Source organism: Lytechinus variegatus, chromosome 11 (genome assembly GCF_018143015.1).
Source record: "Lytechinus variegatus isolate NC3 chromosome 11, Lvar_3.0, whole genome shotgun sequence".
Lineage (NCBI taxonomy): Eukaryota > Metazoa > Echinodermata > Echinoidea > Temnopleuroida > Toxopneustidae > Lytechinus > Lytechinus variegatus.
In genome coordinates, this window is record NC_054750.1 from 7,216,141 (window position 1) to 7,235,382 (window position 19,242).

Here is a 19,242-nt window from a genome sequence, read left to right on the forward strand (position 1 = left end):
TCCCTATTTGTATGATATCATTATGTTGTAAACTGTTTATTCATTTACTCATTTATTTCCAAATCCAAGTTTGCATGCTACACTTGCACACTTGTTGATGTTGATTTTAAAATTGTGTTGTGTTTCTCTTGAATGAACCTCATGAATGTGTTGAATATTTGTCTATTTTTGAAAAAAAATTCTTCTAATGACAAAACTCAAGATTGCTTTGGGCCAAGATTATTTAAGTACTTGTTCTTGTTCAAATGAATTGTGAAACAGTGAAAAATCTGTTCTTTTTCCGTTTTGAAGAACCCAGTTTATGTGATACATTAATCCTCAATGCTCTAATTAATAGAATTTGATACTATATAATTTATTCTCTTGGGTTCCAACTCAAAATTTACATCTAAAAAATTTGCTAATTGAATAAGGCTTTTACATCGAGTTCATTTCATGTTGTGTTGATAGCATTTTGCACACAAACACATCCACACTTGTTTTTCCTCCACCCCTCCCCTTGTTACCATAGGAACCAACTACCAGTGAAGCCCTCAAAGAAGGGGTGAGTTCATACAAACAAACTCAGTCTCATCCTGCTTCCCTCTTGTTCCCTTCCATACAGATGTATTCAATATTTCAAATTATAAAGCACTATTATGGAAAAGCGCTATATTATAACTAGCTATTGTTATTATTGAATTGCCATGAGTTTCTTAATGTGTGAACACTCTGGCTTTTTAGGTACGGTACAAAAAGTCTGTGCAGCATATTTCAGCAGGAATCCCAGTAAAGTTTACCTCACACTACACTATTTGACTACTACACGATTTTTGTACAAATCTCATTTTGCATAAAATTTTTTTTTAAATGTCAAGAAGTAAAATTATTTGATTTTCAAGTTTGGCATGACATTAGGAATACTGAAATTGGAAATCTGCTTTGCTGGAGGATCGAAATAAATAGATGAATAGATAAAATTTATGGGTTAGAGTATTCATGAAAAATGCTAGAACAATGGGATTGCAGCAGATCATGTGGTGTGCGCTGGGCTTAAAGGTGATATGGATCTTTTCACATTGGCTCTCCTGCATTGCCCATTGTTTGTCTATCAGGGGTGTGAGAGTTAAGATTTTTTTTTATTTTCAGCTTAATTTCAGGTTATTTCTTGGCTTACCTCTATACAAAAAGTATGGGAGCTCTTTCTATTTCAGACTTTTCCAACACTTTAGCTTTTTTTTCCGATCTTTTTATTTGTGACCACTCACACCCCTGGTCTATGCTGAAATGGAAGGATTAAGAATGAAAAGTAGCTTGCTGGATTCCTGCATGAATAAAGCAACAAAGAACACTTCGGCCTTTTAATACTACAGTATCTTTTGAGTCTTCTATTTGGATTGGAGTCTGTGTTGATTCATAAGCAAAGTGTACCAACACCAATCAGTTTTCTCAAACCATCTTTTGCAAACTGAATTGATAATAAATTGAATACATCTGTGGATGACCCATGTTTATTCATAACTATAAACTCTGTTTATTCATCATTATCCCCTTCAGTTATGCTGTGTGTGTTCATGAACTCTTTTCAATGTATATCATTTTATGATATTGGCCATTGTTTGCTATTATTGATTCTACATGAATCAACCTCTAACCTCATCCATTTTCGTACTTGATATGATTTTTTTTAGTTTCTTAGTTTATATTTAAAGGAAAATGAAACCTTTGGAACAAGATAGCTTGTTCAAAAACAAAAGAAATCAAAGAAACAGATTAACGAAAGTTTGAGAAAAAAATGAATAAATTATAAGAAAGCTATGAGCATTTAAAGTTAAGATCATTATTATAATGTAGATCCTCCCATGCGACATTTATGTGCGATTTCCCATTACTTTTGTATATTTCACTTAAACTGTCTCTTTAATCACATCTATCAGTAGATAATGTATTCTTTTTATAGGAGAGCATGTAATGCAGATCTTCAAGGAATATATTATGGAAAAAAAAAGTTTGTATCACCATAAGAAAGAGCAAAAACAGACATTTTTGGGGTACATGTATTTTAAAGTCCATCAAAGGGAAAGTTGTTCACATGTGACATCACACATCTTTGTTGCATTGCCAATAGGAGGATCTCCATAGCATTATTGATCGTAATATTCAAATGCTTTGCACTTTCTCATTATTTGTCCAATTTTTATCAAACTTTCTTTGACTTTTCTGTTTCTGCACAAGCTATCTCGTTCCTCTGGTTTCATTCACCTGTAACTTTTTAAAACATTTGAAATACTCCTTTGACCCTTTCTCAATGATCCCAATTGACCAATTTACCTCTGTTTAATTAATCATTTCTATTTGTCAACTAACAAACCCCATGATGTATTATAAGTGAACTACCTTGTAGAAAAATGATGCATGTAAAAATTAAGGTGATTGATTGGAATATTAATTTCACTACATGGATTTTTCGTCCCTCTGAAAGCAAGTTTGCCCTTGAATCTCTTCATTTATCCTGATCAACAAGTTTATGAAATCGGGTCCTGCAGGAGTGATGAAAGCTTCCCCCTTGAAGTTGAATTAAAGCTAATTAATCTGTATTAACAAATCTTGTAATTATTTTCTGGTTAATTTTCATCATTTTACTATCAATTTCTCTAGTGTGAGATTTTGCCTGCTTTGTTCTTCAGGCTAACTGACTCTCCTTTGCAAACGATTTTCGTTTTCGCTATGTGATTGATATGCAAACTTCATTATTTTTAAATGTTGTTCTAACTTACATTGATTTATAATACATGGGTTTCAGCAATAAAAGCTCCAAGATATTGGAATAGACGTGGAAAATATGTCAGTGCAAGTCTGGGGGAGCCTGCAGAAACCAGTAGGCACAAACTCACATTGTACCAACAAAATTTATCATCAGATAATGATGAAAATTAATCTCAATTGGTCTTCACTAAACTTCTGTAAATATTCAATGGAAACCTACATGCTCTCACTCCTAAGCCCTATAAAATAAAATATAAAATCGATCGTAAAATTATGCTTAACTGTAATCCCATGCCAAACCATGTACAAAAACTTATAATCAATCCCAAATATCAATCGTATATCTTTGTGTTACACCCCCCATGCTGTGTTAGCTTGTTGATGAGAGCAGTCAGTCGAGTGACATGCCAGTGACTGTGATGAACCAAGAGACGGGTCAAGTGCTGTCGGGTGAGGCTGCACCCAGGGCTAGTCAGCTAGAGGCTTGGCTGGAGATGAATCCTGGCTATGCTGTAGCTCCTAGAGATGAGGGATCTGATGAGGAGGATAGCGGGTCAGAAGAGGTAAGAAGGGTGGGACCAAGGGGTGGGGAACGCGCCCTCTTTAAGCCAAAATGGGGACTGTCCCTTCCCCTTTTATAAGGAGTGTCTCTTTCTTTGAATCCTCTGTCTTTTCAGAACATGTCAGGAAATCAATGAATGATATATTTTGTGATAATTGATTGCTTTCCGTTCATCAGTTTTTTATGCCCCTATTTCCAAGAAGTTTTCCTTCTATAAAGTCATTTTTTTATGTATTTTAGGTATGGGATTATTCATCTGAATTGCATGATATACTTGTGTGGCTCATCCTGAAAGTTTACCCAACCTTCTACAACATCATCACTCCAATAAACTGTTAGACTTTAGTAATCAATCTTGAATATGATACAAATATTGATAAAATGTGAGAAACAGTAAAGATTGCATTGAAAAATAATCTACTCCCATGAAATCTGCATTGTAAAGCCTCAATAGGCGTAAATATTTTGTTTTAGTAACGAAAACAATACAGTGTATACTTATTGACTAAAAGATTCATGCATAAGCGGAAGTTCTCTCTATGTCAATATGAATTATATCATCACAGGCTTTAACTAGTGGCGATTAATTCAAATAGATCAAATTCTTGAGTGTACTTAATATAAGGCATGTATGGTGGCTTTGAAGTACGTTTGATCACACAAATTTAGTCACGAAGTTTGCGAATTTAGTTGCAAACTTTGTAATTTCAATCATGAAGTTCATGATTTTCATTGCAAACTTTGCCATTTTAATTGTGAAGATCACGATTTTCATTGCAAACTTTGCAATTTCAAATGTGATGTTTGCAATTTTTGTTGTAAACTTTGCAATTTTGATTTGCAATGAAAGTTGCCAACTTCAACGAAAATCGAGAATTGCACGACTGAAAACATGTTTTATTGACCGTATCACAAAGCCACTACAGGATGTTTATTACACACCTATCCACCTTATAAGGTGCTTAAGGCATTCTTATGTCACCCCTGCTCAGCTAGACTACTGATAAACTCTCCCAGCTCAACTTACAAACTTTCAATATGATTTAGTTTTGTTTGTGATAGGAAGAGGAAGAAGGAGAAGAGGAGGAGGAGAAAGAGGTACCAGCTCCAATTGAAACAAAACAACCAGACCTTACAGGCAAATCAGCTAAGGAGATCATACAGTAAGTGCACACAATTTTATCTTTAAAAAAAAAAATATGTACATAAAAAAAATCTGTAATAAACAGTTCAGGGTCCTGTAACACAAATTGCTGATTAATCGTACACTTGATTTTCATGATTGATTGTACATTGTAGTAAATACAATCAGACGTAAAAAAAATGTTGTATGATATTTGCTGAGGTTTGTGTTATGGGCCCTTGATGCGCAAGGAAAATGAGGATAATGTTAAGGTGCTTTACAGAACTGAGCCTGAGAGCTGCGTATTTGTAGTAGTACACTGCAAGATGTAATGTTTATTCTTTTAAAAAAATACTGATCATAAAAATGATCCTAATGCTGAGTCATTTAATATGATAAATAAAATGCTCAAAGGTCTATGTATGAGAAAAGAACAATAATGAATTGAAGAGCTATGATTCATGTTGTTTATTCAAAACTCAACTAAATATAATGAATAATAATAATAATAAAAACAACAAAAATGAGAATGATAATATTAGGCATCTATACAGTGCCATATGTATAATCTTTTCCGAGGCGCATTGTTGTTATTATTATTACCCCGGCTTTAGCTTGAGCCGTCTTTCAGCACTCGGTGCATTCGAAGATTAATCCTGTCGGGTACCCATTCACCTCACCTGGGTTGAGTGCAGCACAGTGTAGGTAAATTTCTTGCTGAAGGAAAACAGCCATGGCTGGGATTCAAACCCACGTCCCTCTGATTGAAAGATGAGAGTCATAACCACTATACCACAGTGGGTTGAGTGCAGCACAGTGTAGGTAAATTTCTTGCTGAATGAAAACAGGCCATGGCTGGGATTCAAACCCACGTCGCTCTGATTGAAAGACAAGAGTCGTAACCACTAAACCACATTGCCCCCATGCCTGAAAACTAAACATATTCTGAGTATGCGATTGGTAGTATGTTTTATTGTAACATGAAATATAATGAAATATATCATTATTTTTCAGGGAATCTTCAGTGAATGATGATGAATACAAGTCTGTAGAGCAAGCTGGTGGTGCAGGCTACTACAACATGGCCCATTCCATCAATGAGATTGTTACCTCACAACCTGATATGCTTGTCAATGGAACACTCAAAGAATACCAGGTTAGTTCATATCATTTACTTGCCTGTGTGCTGTTGTATGATTCTATAGTTTTAGGGCTAAAAATGAAATCTGTTAACGACAGATAATAAAGTGTTCACAGCATTGAACAAATCTTTTTCAGAATTGTAAAAATTATGAATAAATGATAATGCCAAACAATTTTCAGGAAAATGTATAATTACAGAGTAAAGAGCCACTAAAGATCAGGAAATTTACCTAAAGAAATGCCTATTCATTTATAGTGTGGTCCCCGTGCTGTTTCCTGTGTTAGCTACACCAGGAAAGGATGTAGTAACGAAAAATAATTTGAAGCAAGCCTGAATTATTTTGATTATCAAAATTAGATTTCTATACCAGAACTCGAACTTGGCTTTAAGGATATTGAGGCTAGGTTTGAATTTAGGTATATTGGAATAAGCTGTTGATTGGATGGTTGATTTGTTTCAAATTCTTAGAACAATTTTTTCCCCCAAATTTTCAGAACAATTTTCCGTATAATTTTCTCAACAATATTTCATATGGATCTTTGTGACAATGTTCTTCTCCACTCTCTAAATCGCAATGTCCAAGACATTTGTCATACCCTTTGACTAGTAAGCCAAGATATTGGCAATTTGCCAATAAACGATGGCAGTGGTATTAGCAGTGGTATTAACCACCTGCAGTGATGTTTCTGACCTTGGGGTATTTTTTTTTGGGGGGGGTTAGGGGTGTGTAACTTTGCAGATGATGTGATCCTCTTTATTTCCGTTTATGATGAATCCTCTTTGATACATGCACAAACTGGTATTAATAATGAAATCAATAATGCCTTGCTCAAGGCATCATGTTTGAGAATTGAACCCCGACTCTTATGTTTCTAGGCAGGCACCTTTGACCATTTGGGCCACTGTAGCTCCACATGTGGTGACACAGCATTTGCTCCTGTGACATTTGCTCTGGTTTTAACATCTCAGAGGGCATAGGGTTAGAATTAGGATTGTAAGAGAGTTTTTGGTTCAGAATAATGTAAAAATGAGTTTTGGAGGTTAGGTATTATGTCTGGCTAAGCGTGCAGATTTTCCATCGGAGCAATTATCGCCAGAGCAAACGTCATAGAACCACACACTTAACTCAATAAGCCTGTTCACATTGTGAACTGCGCACGAGCAGAAAAGGGTCATTTGAGATAAACCATGAAGGTGGCTTTCAAATTCACTGACATAGGCATTAGTGATTTGATGATTATTCATGCATTCCTTTCAAAATATTCATTTTATCACATCCAAGCTGAAGAGTAATAAATAGAGCCTTCATAAACACTGGTATTTGACAGTAGCCTAAACAAAAGTCAAATATGCCAAAGGCAGTCAATAAAACATATTTCTATACTTTATCCCTGATGTACTATTCTAGTCACCTGGTCTATACAATGCCTATTGTTCTTAGAATTTGAATACTCTACCGGTAAAGCGTACGCAACATCTACATTTGAAAATGATAGTGCTTATCCTAATGAAAAATCACAAAGGTCATTTGAGAAAAGTTGATCATGAGCTAATCGTGAACTGGCTTATTACATTCTCTTTCATTTTTTGTAACTTTTTTGTAACTAGGTGAAGGGTCTTCAGTGGCTGGTGTCTCTCTATAACAACAATCTGAATGGAATCTTAGCTGACGAGATGGGACTGGGTAAAACCATCCAGACCATTGCTCTTATATGCCATCTGATTGAAAGGAAGAAAGTCAACGGACCATTCCTTATCATAGTACCACTCTCGTAAGCTCACATTATTCAATACATTTTAAGCGGACAATTCCATACAGTCTGTACCAGGCCTGAGGGCCGTTTCACAAAGCGTTCTTAAGTTCAGAGTGATTTTAAGAACGACTGGTGAACCTTCATTGCCTCCTAAATAATCACCAATGAACATTTAATGATGAATATCATTTACCACAAGAAAGGATCACCAGTCGTTCTTAAAGTTGCTCTTAACTTACGAACAGCTTTATGAAACACCCACCTGGGAGTAAAACTCAAACCATCAATCATTCTCAAAACAATGTCAACTGAATGCTACTTTTTACACAAATCCAATGTTTGCCAGATATCGATTACTGATTCATATCTACATGATAAAATTGAATCACCATTTTGAATAGCATTCATATGCATGGTTTAGAAGAAGAAAAATTTTGAAATTATTGACCACAGCCGTATTGCCATTCCTTATGATCTATAGCCTTGTATGAAAAGACATGTGGCTTTTGTCGAATCAGATTTTATGCCAGTAAGGTCCATTCTTTAATCTGCAATACAGTGGCTACAAGAATGAGTTTAGTGGTTTCACGGTACACCATGAATTCTTTGTGGGCATGTGTTGGTCCTGAAAATGACCACCCAAACTTGACATTTCAACAAGAACTACCTCAACACACTTTCTTCTCCACCATGGAAACCTTCAGAAGTTTCCAAAGAATGCTTGTTAATCCCAGCCTGCTATGCGACCTTGCTTCAGAAACAGGATGTACATCTGTCCTAGGCCCCATAACACAATTGTAAGGGATTAATCGCTGAATGAAATGGCCTATCAAGATCTTTGTTGCACATGCATTTTTCTCAGTAGACTGACTAGGAACCAATCAGAATTGTTCTTTCAAATTGGCGATTAATCGCTAACCTATGTATTACGTGGTAGAGGTGGTGTATAGACCAACGATGCAAAACATGTTCTCTAAATAATGATATTTTAGCGGTCGTTACTAATCATATCGGATGATATTTTCTGCAAGAAGAGTTCTTGGATGGATGGTGATAGATCATGTAAACACTGATGTTTTTATTTTTTCCCCATTTTACTTCATTTGTGAGCAGGACCCTTTCCAATTGGAACATTGAGTTTGAGAAGTGGGGACCAGCCGTCAACAAGATTGTTTACAAAGGTTCTCCTCAGGTCCGCCGTAGCCTAGCGCTCACTCTGAGATCAACCAAGTTCAATGTACTACTCACCACTTATGAGTATGTCATGAAGGATAAGGGATTCCTTTCAAAGGTAACTCATGGAGAAATATGTTCTCACTACGTATTTAAGATGCAAGATTTATTAAATATTACATATTTATTAAAACATAAGATTGCAGCGTTTTACAGTTGAAAAGCAATTTTTTTACAAAACAGAGTAAAAAATGCACATGAAATAAACAAGCAACATTAATAATAATCAAGAAATTGCAAAAACAAATACTCTTATAAATATTAATTATTATGGTATAATTATGATGATGATGCAAATGTGATATTAATCTTGAAAAGCTAGGAAAAGATGTATATATGTTGGAAAAATCATCAACTCCTAATTTTGATAGACTTAGTTGGTTTGAACGGTAATTGTAATGACAAATTTATTCTAAAAACAATTATAAGTAAATAAATGGAAAGTTGTTGTGACTATTCTAAGCAAATTTAGTAATCACAGTTATCAGCTAGCTGCCTATTGTGAGAATATCTTAGGAAAATTGGTATAGTTATATGTACATTTATATCTGATGGTAATATTTATCTACCTGTTGTAATCAATCAGGTAATTTTCAAATGGCTCATTCTCTAATGGAAAAGATTAGTATCAGTTTTGAAATTTTTAAATACTTTAAATCATTTCCAATATTTTTTTTTGGCAAGCTATTCTCTAACATAGCTTTAAGGAAGCATTATGTTCCCCCTAACATTAAATTTTTATTCAAAGATATTTCATGTATTTGTGCTTCTGTTTTAAAAGAATGAAATATGAATGATACAGGTATATATCTTCTCTAAGTATTCCATTTTGCACTTGCTCATTGTATATTACTCTTCCAAATGACAGGATATTCCATTTTTCATTCCACTTCTTCTTTGCATCCATTCTTTCTCAGATCCGATGGAAGCACATGATTGTTGATGAAGGCCATCGTATGAAGAACCATCATTGTAAACTGACTCAGATTCTTAACACTCACTATAGCTCACATCATAGACTCTTACTCACTGGTACTCCTTTGCAGGTTAGATATGCTTATGTCTCGTTTATGTTTTTTCTGTAAAACTATTAATAATAACAGAGGGCTGCCTGTGTTGAAATTAATTAAGAATATAACCTTAAAAACGGACATACTTAAGCTTTCTTAAGAACTGCTTTTGGAGACACAGAATGGGGTCAGTTAGCTGAATATATGCTGACTCAAGCATACAAAGTTACTTTGCTATTACAGCTATTACTAAGCCTAATATGTTTACCTCGGGAGCCAGTCACAGCTCATAATTTAGCAGCCATTGTCTCTTTCGGTTCTACTATATATTGTTTTGCCCTAGCGTTTTGTTCATTCGTGTGATCTTACTCCAATGAGTGCATATTATCCAAAAGCAAAAGTATGTTTGTTTTTAAGGCTATGGTACCAAACACTTATTTAGTTAAGAATTCTTACTACTTTTAGTTAAAATAGAAAGGTATATTAATTGCAGATATATTCCAGACTTATCTACCAACTTATATTTTAGTTGAGATAGCAATATATTGCTTCTTACAACAGCTTGAAGGGGCATTCCAGATATACTAATACAGTACTTTTTTTCAATCATTGCTGTGTTGTGGCAGAAAAATTATTTTGGCAGAGGTGTTCCTTTTCTTATGGGATGGCATATTTACCTGCATTTAAAATGTTTTCTGAATTCCATTGTTGTCTTCAGAACAAGCTACCAGAGTTATGGGCCCTGATGAACTTCTTGTTGCCGAGTATCTTCAAATCCTGCAGTACCTTTGAGCAATGGTTCAATGCTCCCTTTGCAGCTACTGGAGAAAAGGTAAGATATCCTCATGTCCTTGTTGAGGGGCCCATTTCATGCTTAGTTACAACCATGGTAACCATGGGGGACATAAATACATGATGTCACTCTATGATGATGAGGATGATGGTGGTGATGATGATGATTATGGTGGTGGTGGTGATGATGGTGATGATGGTGGTGATGATGATGGTGGTGATGATGGTGATGATGGTGGTGATGATGGTGGTGATGATGATGATGGTGATGATGATGATGATGATGGTGGTGATGATGATGGTGGTGGTGGTGATGATGGTGATGATGGTGGTGATGATGATGGTGGTGATGGTGGTGATGATGGTGGTGATGATGATGATGGTGATGGTGATGATGATGGTGGTGATGATGGTGATGCTGCTGCTGCTGATGATGATGGTGATGATGTGATGATGATGATGATGGTGAGGATGATGATGATGATGGTGATGATGGTGGTGGTGATGATGATAAAAAAAAAATTCCGACTCATCACTTCACTTTTTGATTTTCTAGGTGGAGCTGAATGAGGAAGAGACGATCCTGATCATCCGCCGTCTTCACAAGGTTCTGAGACCATTCCTTCTCCGCCGTCTCAAGAAGGAAGTAGAATCACAACTCCCAGAGAAGGTCAGTGTGGGGCCAATTTTATCTTATCAGAAATATGAAATTTGTTTATCAACCATCTACTTCGTTACTCTTAGTTTATGCCGTTTTTGTGGGATTTTGCTTTCATTGTGTGACATAAACCTCATTCATGATGCTGCTGAGAAATGCCTAATTTAATGGGTCGCTACAATAGTTTTCATCAATTGGTTTTATGGACAGGTCTTGGCCATTTTGATTTGATATCACTTTATTGAAATCACAATAAAGGAAAGAAATTTACAAAGTCAATACAAAACATAATAAAATTAAGATAGGCCCAGGTCATGACACATAACTGTCGATGCAGGGCAATATAGTGTAAAACAATGTACAATTTCAATAAAACAGGTACATAACATAGACATACAGCATATTAAATAAAAATGAAATGTGAAATAATAACAGACTACGTTGGGGTAAATATTAGAGAGAAAAAAAAGAAAGAAAAGGAGTTATTCATTCATACACTAAGTTTACAAATATTAGGTTGGGGCCAATCTTCAAAGCGTAAGCAAATATCCTAAATAATAAAAACATATTATGATAATACTAATAGGCCTAACATTGAAATATAGATTATGGGTAGTGAATGTCATCGATGTCAGTATAATATCTAAAACACGTACATTATTGGGAAGCAATAGAAAAAGAAAGAAGGAAATAGAAATAGGAAGAGATTGAATGAGGAGAGAAAAGAGGGGGTATATAAAGAAAAGAAGAGAGAGAGAGAGAGGAGAGAAAACGGAAATAGTGAACAGTATGAGTTATTGCTCCAACAGATTGTAATCGCCCCAGATGGATTCATCCTTTGCACAATATATTGAAAAAGATGAAACAACCGCCATTTTACTCATATTATCTCTAATCAAAGAAAATTTTGTACGTCTGGTCTCAAGAAAATAGAAGAAAGATTTGATTCGTTGGGTGTTTTCTTTGGAAAGAAATCCCCTTGAACCAATTTCAATGGCTAGGAAATCTACTCGGTAGCCATTATTCTCGATGTCGGTAATCAAGGCAGTGTACTTTTCAGTTTTGTATTGGTGCGCTCTGTCAATTGCAAGTTCAAAAGGAACTGTTAGTTCTAAGATTAATAATCTTTTGCTACGTTCATTTAAGATACAAAGATCTGGTCTTAAATTCATTTGGGTGCATGACACGGGGATGGTCGAGGCCGGAGAATAACCATTCATGTTTGGAATGTCGTGAAATATTTGCAGTTCGGGTTTATCAATTGTGTTTTCTGTTGCCAGACGTACAAAGTATTTCAAAATATTGTTATGATTATAATTAATTTTTATTTATCATTAAATAAAAAGATGAATAAAGAAGCCTGTTTTCACTTTTGTATTTATTCAATGAAGATCACATTCAAGTATTGATATTAAAACATGTGAGATGTTAGAGAATGGAAATATCTCCAATGGGGGCTTTGAAAATTTAGAATTATTCTTCCTTTTCCACTCAACTCTTCTTTGTTTCTACACATTATAATTACAGATTGAAAGATGATTACTATAATTATAAATGTGCCTTTTATATGTGGAAATACCTCTTACTTTAATTTGTTTCACTCTTTCTCACATGCTCCCCCTTGCTTCAATGTTTGTTTCTTTTCTACATGTTTATATCTAAATGTGTTTTTGTGACATATGAATCTATGTATTTTTTATTAATTTTAATGTTTATAATTATGTTTATAAACCAACCAGTGATGGGAGAACATTTAACAGGAACTATTGTACTCTTGGCTTTCCCTGGCCACTGGTCGATGGGTTGTTCCATTTTCTTGTATTTTTATTTTCTTGTATTCGTATTGCCAGAAATAAAATGAATAAATGAATTAATTATTGCTTCTCCTTTTATATCCAGGTTGAGTATGTGATCAAATGTGACATGTCAGCTCTACAGCGACTACTGTACAGACACATGCAAACCAAGGGAATCATGCTGACTGATGGCTCCGAGAAAGACAAGAAGGTTGGTTTATTGGATTCACCTTGGTTTATAGTACTTTCTAATAGTCAGTAGCTGTTGTTAAAGCTACTGTAATAGTGACATTTGATTTGCTGAAAGCAACTTTGTCAAAGAAACAAGCATTTGTCATTGATTAGAAGTTCATATAGAATTCTAGGCCTTTTCAGGATTTATTTGTACAGCACAGAGGGTTTCTATTGTGTATTGTCATCAGTAAAATCAACTGGCATCACTGGAAGTTCTATGGGACTGTAATGATTGAATTGAAGTGTGTTGTTTGAGCAGCCAAAATCCGTTTGTCATTTATTATTGCATTAGTTATTGATAACAAGTTTTGTGAAACAAGGCCTGGTTATCCACTAGTCTTGATATTAATTGGCAACTTGATCAGTCACTGAAAATGCAAATTCAGCCCTATTTTGTCAGAGATAGATACTTGATTATGTATGATCAGAGGGGAGGGGTGGGAGGGGTATTTCAGAGTTGAATGTGGTGTATAGTCATGATATGTAACCTCATCGATTGATACACAGAAGTATGCATTCTCTAAGTACGGTCTGACCAATGCGGTAATGTGTTGTATACCACACTCAACTCTCAACTGGGAATTGATTTTTGGTCATGCTTAAATCTTTGTGAAACCCCACCCAGATGATCACTGAGTGTTTGAATTGTTTGATTGAATGTTTTGATTTGCTTTTTCTTCTTTATCCAGGGACGTGGTGGTACCAAGGCTCTAACAAACACTATCATGCAGCTCAGGAAAATATGTAATCATCCGTTTATGTTCCAACATATTGAGGTAAGAAATCTAACATAATTTCTTCAGATAACTATTAATCTCTTTTTCTTTCTCTGTTAAGAATCCAATTTTATTGTTCATAATGGAACAAGATGACTCCTTTAGGAAGTTATAAAATCAGCTTAGTACTTTCAACAAAGAAAGGATAGATGAGAAAGAAGGTAGTCATTTCATGAGAGAGACATAGAGTGTACCACATATACAACTCTTTTTATTTTCTTTTAGTATGTATCTTTGTAGGTGTATTGAATTTTGTTCTTGTTTTCTCATGTAAATACCTTGATGCATAATCATCATTATCAGATACATATGCATGTAACAATGTAGATACACATTTTTCATTAACTACTCTGTTTGGGTAAAATTAAACTTTGCATGAATTTCTTTGCCATTGTTGTATTATCGGATGAGCATCATATCGCTGGTGTACTAGTTTTGCAGTAAGATGGTATTGAACCATTAATATTATCTTTTACTCAGGAATCTTTCTCTGAGCATCTTGGGGTGACCGGTGGAATCATCTCTGGCCCCGACCTGTACAGAGTGGCCGGAAAGTTTGAATTGCTTGACCGTATCTTGCCCAAGCTGAAGGCTACTGGTCATCGTATCTTGCTCTTCTGTCAGATGACCACTCTGATGACCATCTTGGAAGACTTCTTTGTCTACAGAGGTAAGAGAAGAAATGGCTGTTCTACTTTTGTGCGATTCCATAAGTAATCTTCCCTTTCGTGTATCCGACTTCCATTTATATCCAGTCTTCACTATGAACCACTCAGGTCATTACAGAAGAAATGGCTACTCGACTTTTATCCAGTTCCATAAGTAATTACCCAATTGAATTTCCAACTTCTACGTATATCCAGTCTTACTTCACTATGAACTGCTGGAGTCATTAGCGAGTTTTTGCAACACTACACAAACGCTTTCTGGAATTTTGAGAATCTATTAAGAATGCCCATCAAGTCACATTGAACAGATTAGATGTCATTGTCGAACATTTATGAACAGCAGATCATCCTAAGATTCAAAGCGGAGGAAAAATTGCAGTTTGTCTAGAGTCCACGAGGACACTGCTGTTTTGAATTTCAACAAAGGCCATTTGTGATAAAGGGCTTTTGACACTAGATTCTCAACGTTCCAGAAAGTGTTTGTGTAGTAATTGGGGAAAACTCTCTGTAATAAATTGAGAGCATTATAACTTTTCATTTGAACTAATAAACAGAGAAATCATTTCAGGTTTGTGCTTGTTAAAGTGTGTGGCGTACTTACTTTTTGGAATTGCCCAATTATACCTTTGAAAATAAATAAATGCACCTATGTAAAAAAAAATTAAATTATTCATCACAAAACACCAGAGACCAGCAATAGAATACACACGGGTAAAGTGCTATTGCTGCAAAACTTTGTGATCAATCATTAATTAATTCTGAGGGCTAAATAAATTGATATTGTATATTGTCTTGCTATGAGAGTGCTGCAAGAAACTTTGCATATATTAGATTGATTGCTGGTCACCATACAGCAGACAGTGTAAATTATTTTGCTATTATTGATAGATCATTTGCAAATTTGAAAAATATAATAATAGTAAATACGCTAAACCTCTGTTGGTGCAAAGTTAACACATAACATTTTTACATCAATTAGTAGAAAGAAGTATAAATGGCCTTCATGATAAACTTCCTGGGTGGTTTTGATGTTCTGATATTTCAGGACAAATCTCATGTTAATAAGATTTGCCATGTGCAGTAATCATATGTTGTGCGGCCTCTGTGCTTCTCGTTGTGAGACAATCATTTTTTAAAAAGTCCCAAGGTTTATTATTGCTATTAATTTTTGCTTGTGACAGGGTTCAAATATCTGCGATTGGATGGTACAACGAAGGCCGATGATCGTGGTACCCTCTTGCAAACCTTCAACGAATTAGACTGCCAGTACTTCATCTTTATGTTGAGTACCAGAGCTGGTGGTCTAGGTCTTAATCTTCAGACCGCCGATACTGTCATCCTGTTTGACAGTGACTGGAACCCTCATCAGGTATGGTTATACTGTAGTCCAGTATATTCAGTTTCATCTTGTTAGTGGTCTTAGAGTAATTCATGTCAAGTATCAAGGCTAGTGACCAGTGTTCGAGTCTAATCTTCAGATGGGTAACGCTGTTTGGCAGTGATTGGAACCCTTGTACGTTAGTCCCATGTGTTTATTTCAATGTTGGGATATGTCGGGGGGGGGGGTTTGTCACATGTATGTTCATGATTCATGATGCTACTCCCACATATTTTTAGTTACATGTAGTTTAACATTAAAGAATTTACCATTATCACCATTGGTAACGCAAGTTGTGACAAACTTGAAAAAAAAAAGAAAGTATAATCCCTGTAAAAAAATATCACTGCATATTTTTGAAAGTGAAATATAGTATAAGACTTCTCAGAGTTTGCTTTTGGTATACTCAATATGATTTATTGCTTTTAATGGTGCGTTAGATCTGAAAGGGATTAAATGATGATGATGATGATGATGATGACAATGATGGTGATGATGATGAGTATAATGATGATGATGATGATTATTATAATGATGATGAGGATGATGATGACGACGATGATGATGATAATGATAGTGATAATGAATATAATGATGATGGTAATCTCTTGTTTTAGGATCTGCAAGCCCAGGACCGTGCCCATCGCATCGGTCAGCAGAACGAGGTGCGTGTCCTGCGTCTGATGACCGTCCAGAGCGTAGAGGAGAAGATCCTTGCTGCAGCCAAGTGGAAGATGAGCATGGACAGTAAGATCATCCAGGCTGGTATGTTCGATCAGAAGTCAACCAACTCAGAGAGAAGGGCTTACCTACGAGCTCTGCTGGAGACAGAAGCTGATCAAGACGAGGTAAGATCGCTTTGCGACATGGATAATGATATTCTTTCGTATGATCCGTTACTACACATTAAAGTTGAAGGGGACTGAGGTAAAACTGTCCACAGTTTGGCCAGACAGGTCCAATTCGAGTCCCACAGACGATGCTATGGTGGACACTCGGGGCCTGTTTCACAAAATACTTATGAAGATTTACGATTACTGTATATTTGATACTATGGCATTTACCATGGTAGTAGGGCTGAGCAGTCAATCACAATCAAGGTTTCCATAGCAAAGCTTTATGAAACGGGACTCAGATCTGCATGACCACATAAGACAGGCTGCTGATCCCCCCCCCTGCATTCCTGGTTACAACATGTTATCAGACAGAGAAAATGTTGTGATTGGGCTGAAAAAGATTATTTTCATTGAATCTGTAAAAGCCTTGAAGTTCAATACTAGATCTATTCTCATGAAAGTTTTCCAGTCAATTATTAAGCAAGCACTTGTGTTATAGAGAGCTCTTTAGCTTTCGAATAAAAGGAACCTTACTCCAATCCAGGTAGTTAATTACTCAATCTTGCCTGGTATTTACTTTGAAACACAGATTCTCATAAACGCTAGGGTAATTTTGCTGCATTATAAAGGAAAGTTCAGTGTTCTTATTAGCAAGTATAGTTATTGTAGTAGTGTTATTATTTATCAAGAGTTAGGCAGAACAATTACTACATCTAGTTACTCCATTTGCAGGAGGAGAATGAAGTTCCAGATGACGAGACCGTCAACCAGATGATCGCTCGTTCCGAAGAGGAGTTTGAGATCTACCAGCGCATGGACATCGAGCGTCGGCGCAACGAGGCCCGTGACCCTAACCGCAAGCCGCGTCTGATGGAGGAGAACGAGCTTCCCAGCTGGTTGGTCAAGGATGAGAAGGACGTTGAGAGACTGACCTTCGAGGAGGAAGAGGAGAAGCTGTTTGGACGTGGCTCTAGGCAGAGGAAAGATGTGGACTACAGTGATACACTCACAGAGAAGGAATTCCTGCGGGTAAGCATCATAAGAATTCAAGATGACAAGAACACACTTGTTGAAATGTCAAGTTTAGGTAGTCCTTTCAAGGACAAACACATGCCCACAAAAGAATACATTGTGTACTGTGAAACCTCTACACTTGATCAGGAGCTTAGGAGCCATAGCAAAATTAAGATTGAACAGATGGATATGCACATTTTTTTCAAAAGTTCATTCTTTTCATCATCAGGCAATCCAAGATGGTAACTTGGACGAGATCGAAGAGATCAAGAAGGAGAAGAAGCGTCGCTACAAACGTAAGCGTCCCATCGAGGACGACGATGAGCAAGAGATGGAGGTAGAGAGAGAACCGGAGAGGGAGCATCATCAGGAGGTTGAGAAACCCAAGAAACGTAGAGGGCGCCCTCCGGCTGAAAAGCCAACTCCTAATCCTCCGCACCTCACCAAACTCATGAAGAAACTGGTAGAGGTCATGTCCAAGTATAAAGACAAGTAAGTTCACTTAGTTTACTTTGTTACATTTAGAATATATGCCTCTTGACCTTGATGCATGACAAGGTATTTAAAATTTCTTGTTCACAACCAAGTAATCCAAGTGTCCAACTGGTCTAATTTAAACTCTGGTCTAAAATTTTGACATTCAAATCATTCAAATAAGCACAGAATTCCATAAAATGTCTGGTCCTTTTCCTAGAATTCATGCACTGTTCTATATTTGCTTTTCTGCGTTAGTGATCCCCAGAATTGATCCACTTTCAACTGAAGCTTTATTTTGCAAAGGTAAGTTTATGTTAATGTTCCAGATCTAGATCTATGATTTTGTGTTAACAATTAATTTTGATTTTAAAGACTTCCTCATGAAATTATTGTTGCTGCAACTACATTCTTTTACCTTTAAACTTTTGTCTTGTATCCTTTCAGTACTGGCCGTCCCCTGGCCCACCCGTTCATGCAGCTTCCTCCCAAGCGTATCCTCCCTGATTACTACGAGCTCATCACCAAACCTATGGATCTAAAGAAGGTCAAGGATAGGATCAGGCTGCACAAGTATCGATGTTTGGATGATCTTGAGAAGGATACTGTTCTCATGTTCCAGAATGCTCAGATATACAATCTGGAAGGCTCTCAGGTAAACTTAAGGCCTAAACAATATGTTATGTCGCCCTCGTTGGACCGAATGTAAAGTGAGAAAAACAGGGTTGCAACTTTTTTTAAGCATATGAGAAAATGTCAGATTTGGGCAAAAAAGTTGCTCAAATTTGAATTCAATGCCTGCTAAAATAAATTGCCCCATCTGCGATCTTCTTTGTGAAGAGCTGTTGTGGAGGCAATTAAAACATACAACTGACCTAAGTTTCCGACTCGGCTTATGAGGGCAAGATGATTTTTAAGACCCTTTTTTTTCAAGTATCATTCATGTTTAGAGCCTTGGTCAGGTTTCAATAAAGTGAATTATCTTGGAGTATCTCCTAACATTCTAATCTTACAGAAGTGTAGTGACTGTGGAATACTTTTTCGT

General features: G+C 36.1%; 1 protein-coding gene across 1 annotated transcript in view; it reads left to right on the forward strand.

Annotated features, from left to right (window-relative positions):
• The window catches only part of LOC121424137 (transcription activator BRG1-like), a 38,192-nt gene that overhangs the window by 16,101 nt on the left and 2,849 nt on the right, over positions 1-19,242 (forward strand). The window contains exons 12-28 of the mRNA XM_041619734.1: positions 512-544; positions 3,120-3,308; positions 4,370-4,470; positions 5,445-5,586; positions 7,183-7,346; positions 8,442-8,619; positions 9,479-9,607; positions 10,290-10,403; positions 10,920-11,033; positions 12,921-13,028; positions 13,741-13,827; positions 14,308-14,497; positions 15,677-15,864; positions 16,491-16,721; positions 17,442-17,738; positions 17,953-18,215; positions 18,645-18,852. Of these exons, the coding sequence (XP_041475668.1) occupies positions 512-544; positions 3,120-3,308; positions 4,370-4,470; positions 5,445-5,586; positions 7,183-7,346; positions 8,442-8,619; positions 9,479-9,607; positions 10,290-10,403; positions 10,920-11,033; positions 12,921-13,028; positions 13,741-13,827; positions 14,308-14,497; positions 15,677-15,864; positions 16,491-16,721; positions 17,442-17,738; positions 17,953-18,215; positions 18,645-18,852 (2,736 nt within the window). The remainder of the gene's footprint in view (positions 1-511; positions 545-3,119; positions 3,309-4,369; positions 4,471-5,444; positions 5,587-7,182; positions 7,347-8,441; positions 8,620-9,478; positions 9,608-10,289; positions 10,404-10,919; positions 11,034-12,920; positions 13,029-13,740; positions 13,828-14,307; positions 14,498-15,676; positions 15,865-16,490; positions 16,722-17,441; positions 17,739-17,952; positions 18,216-18,644; positions 18,853-19,242) is intronic.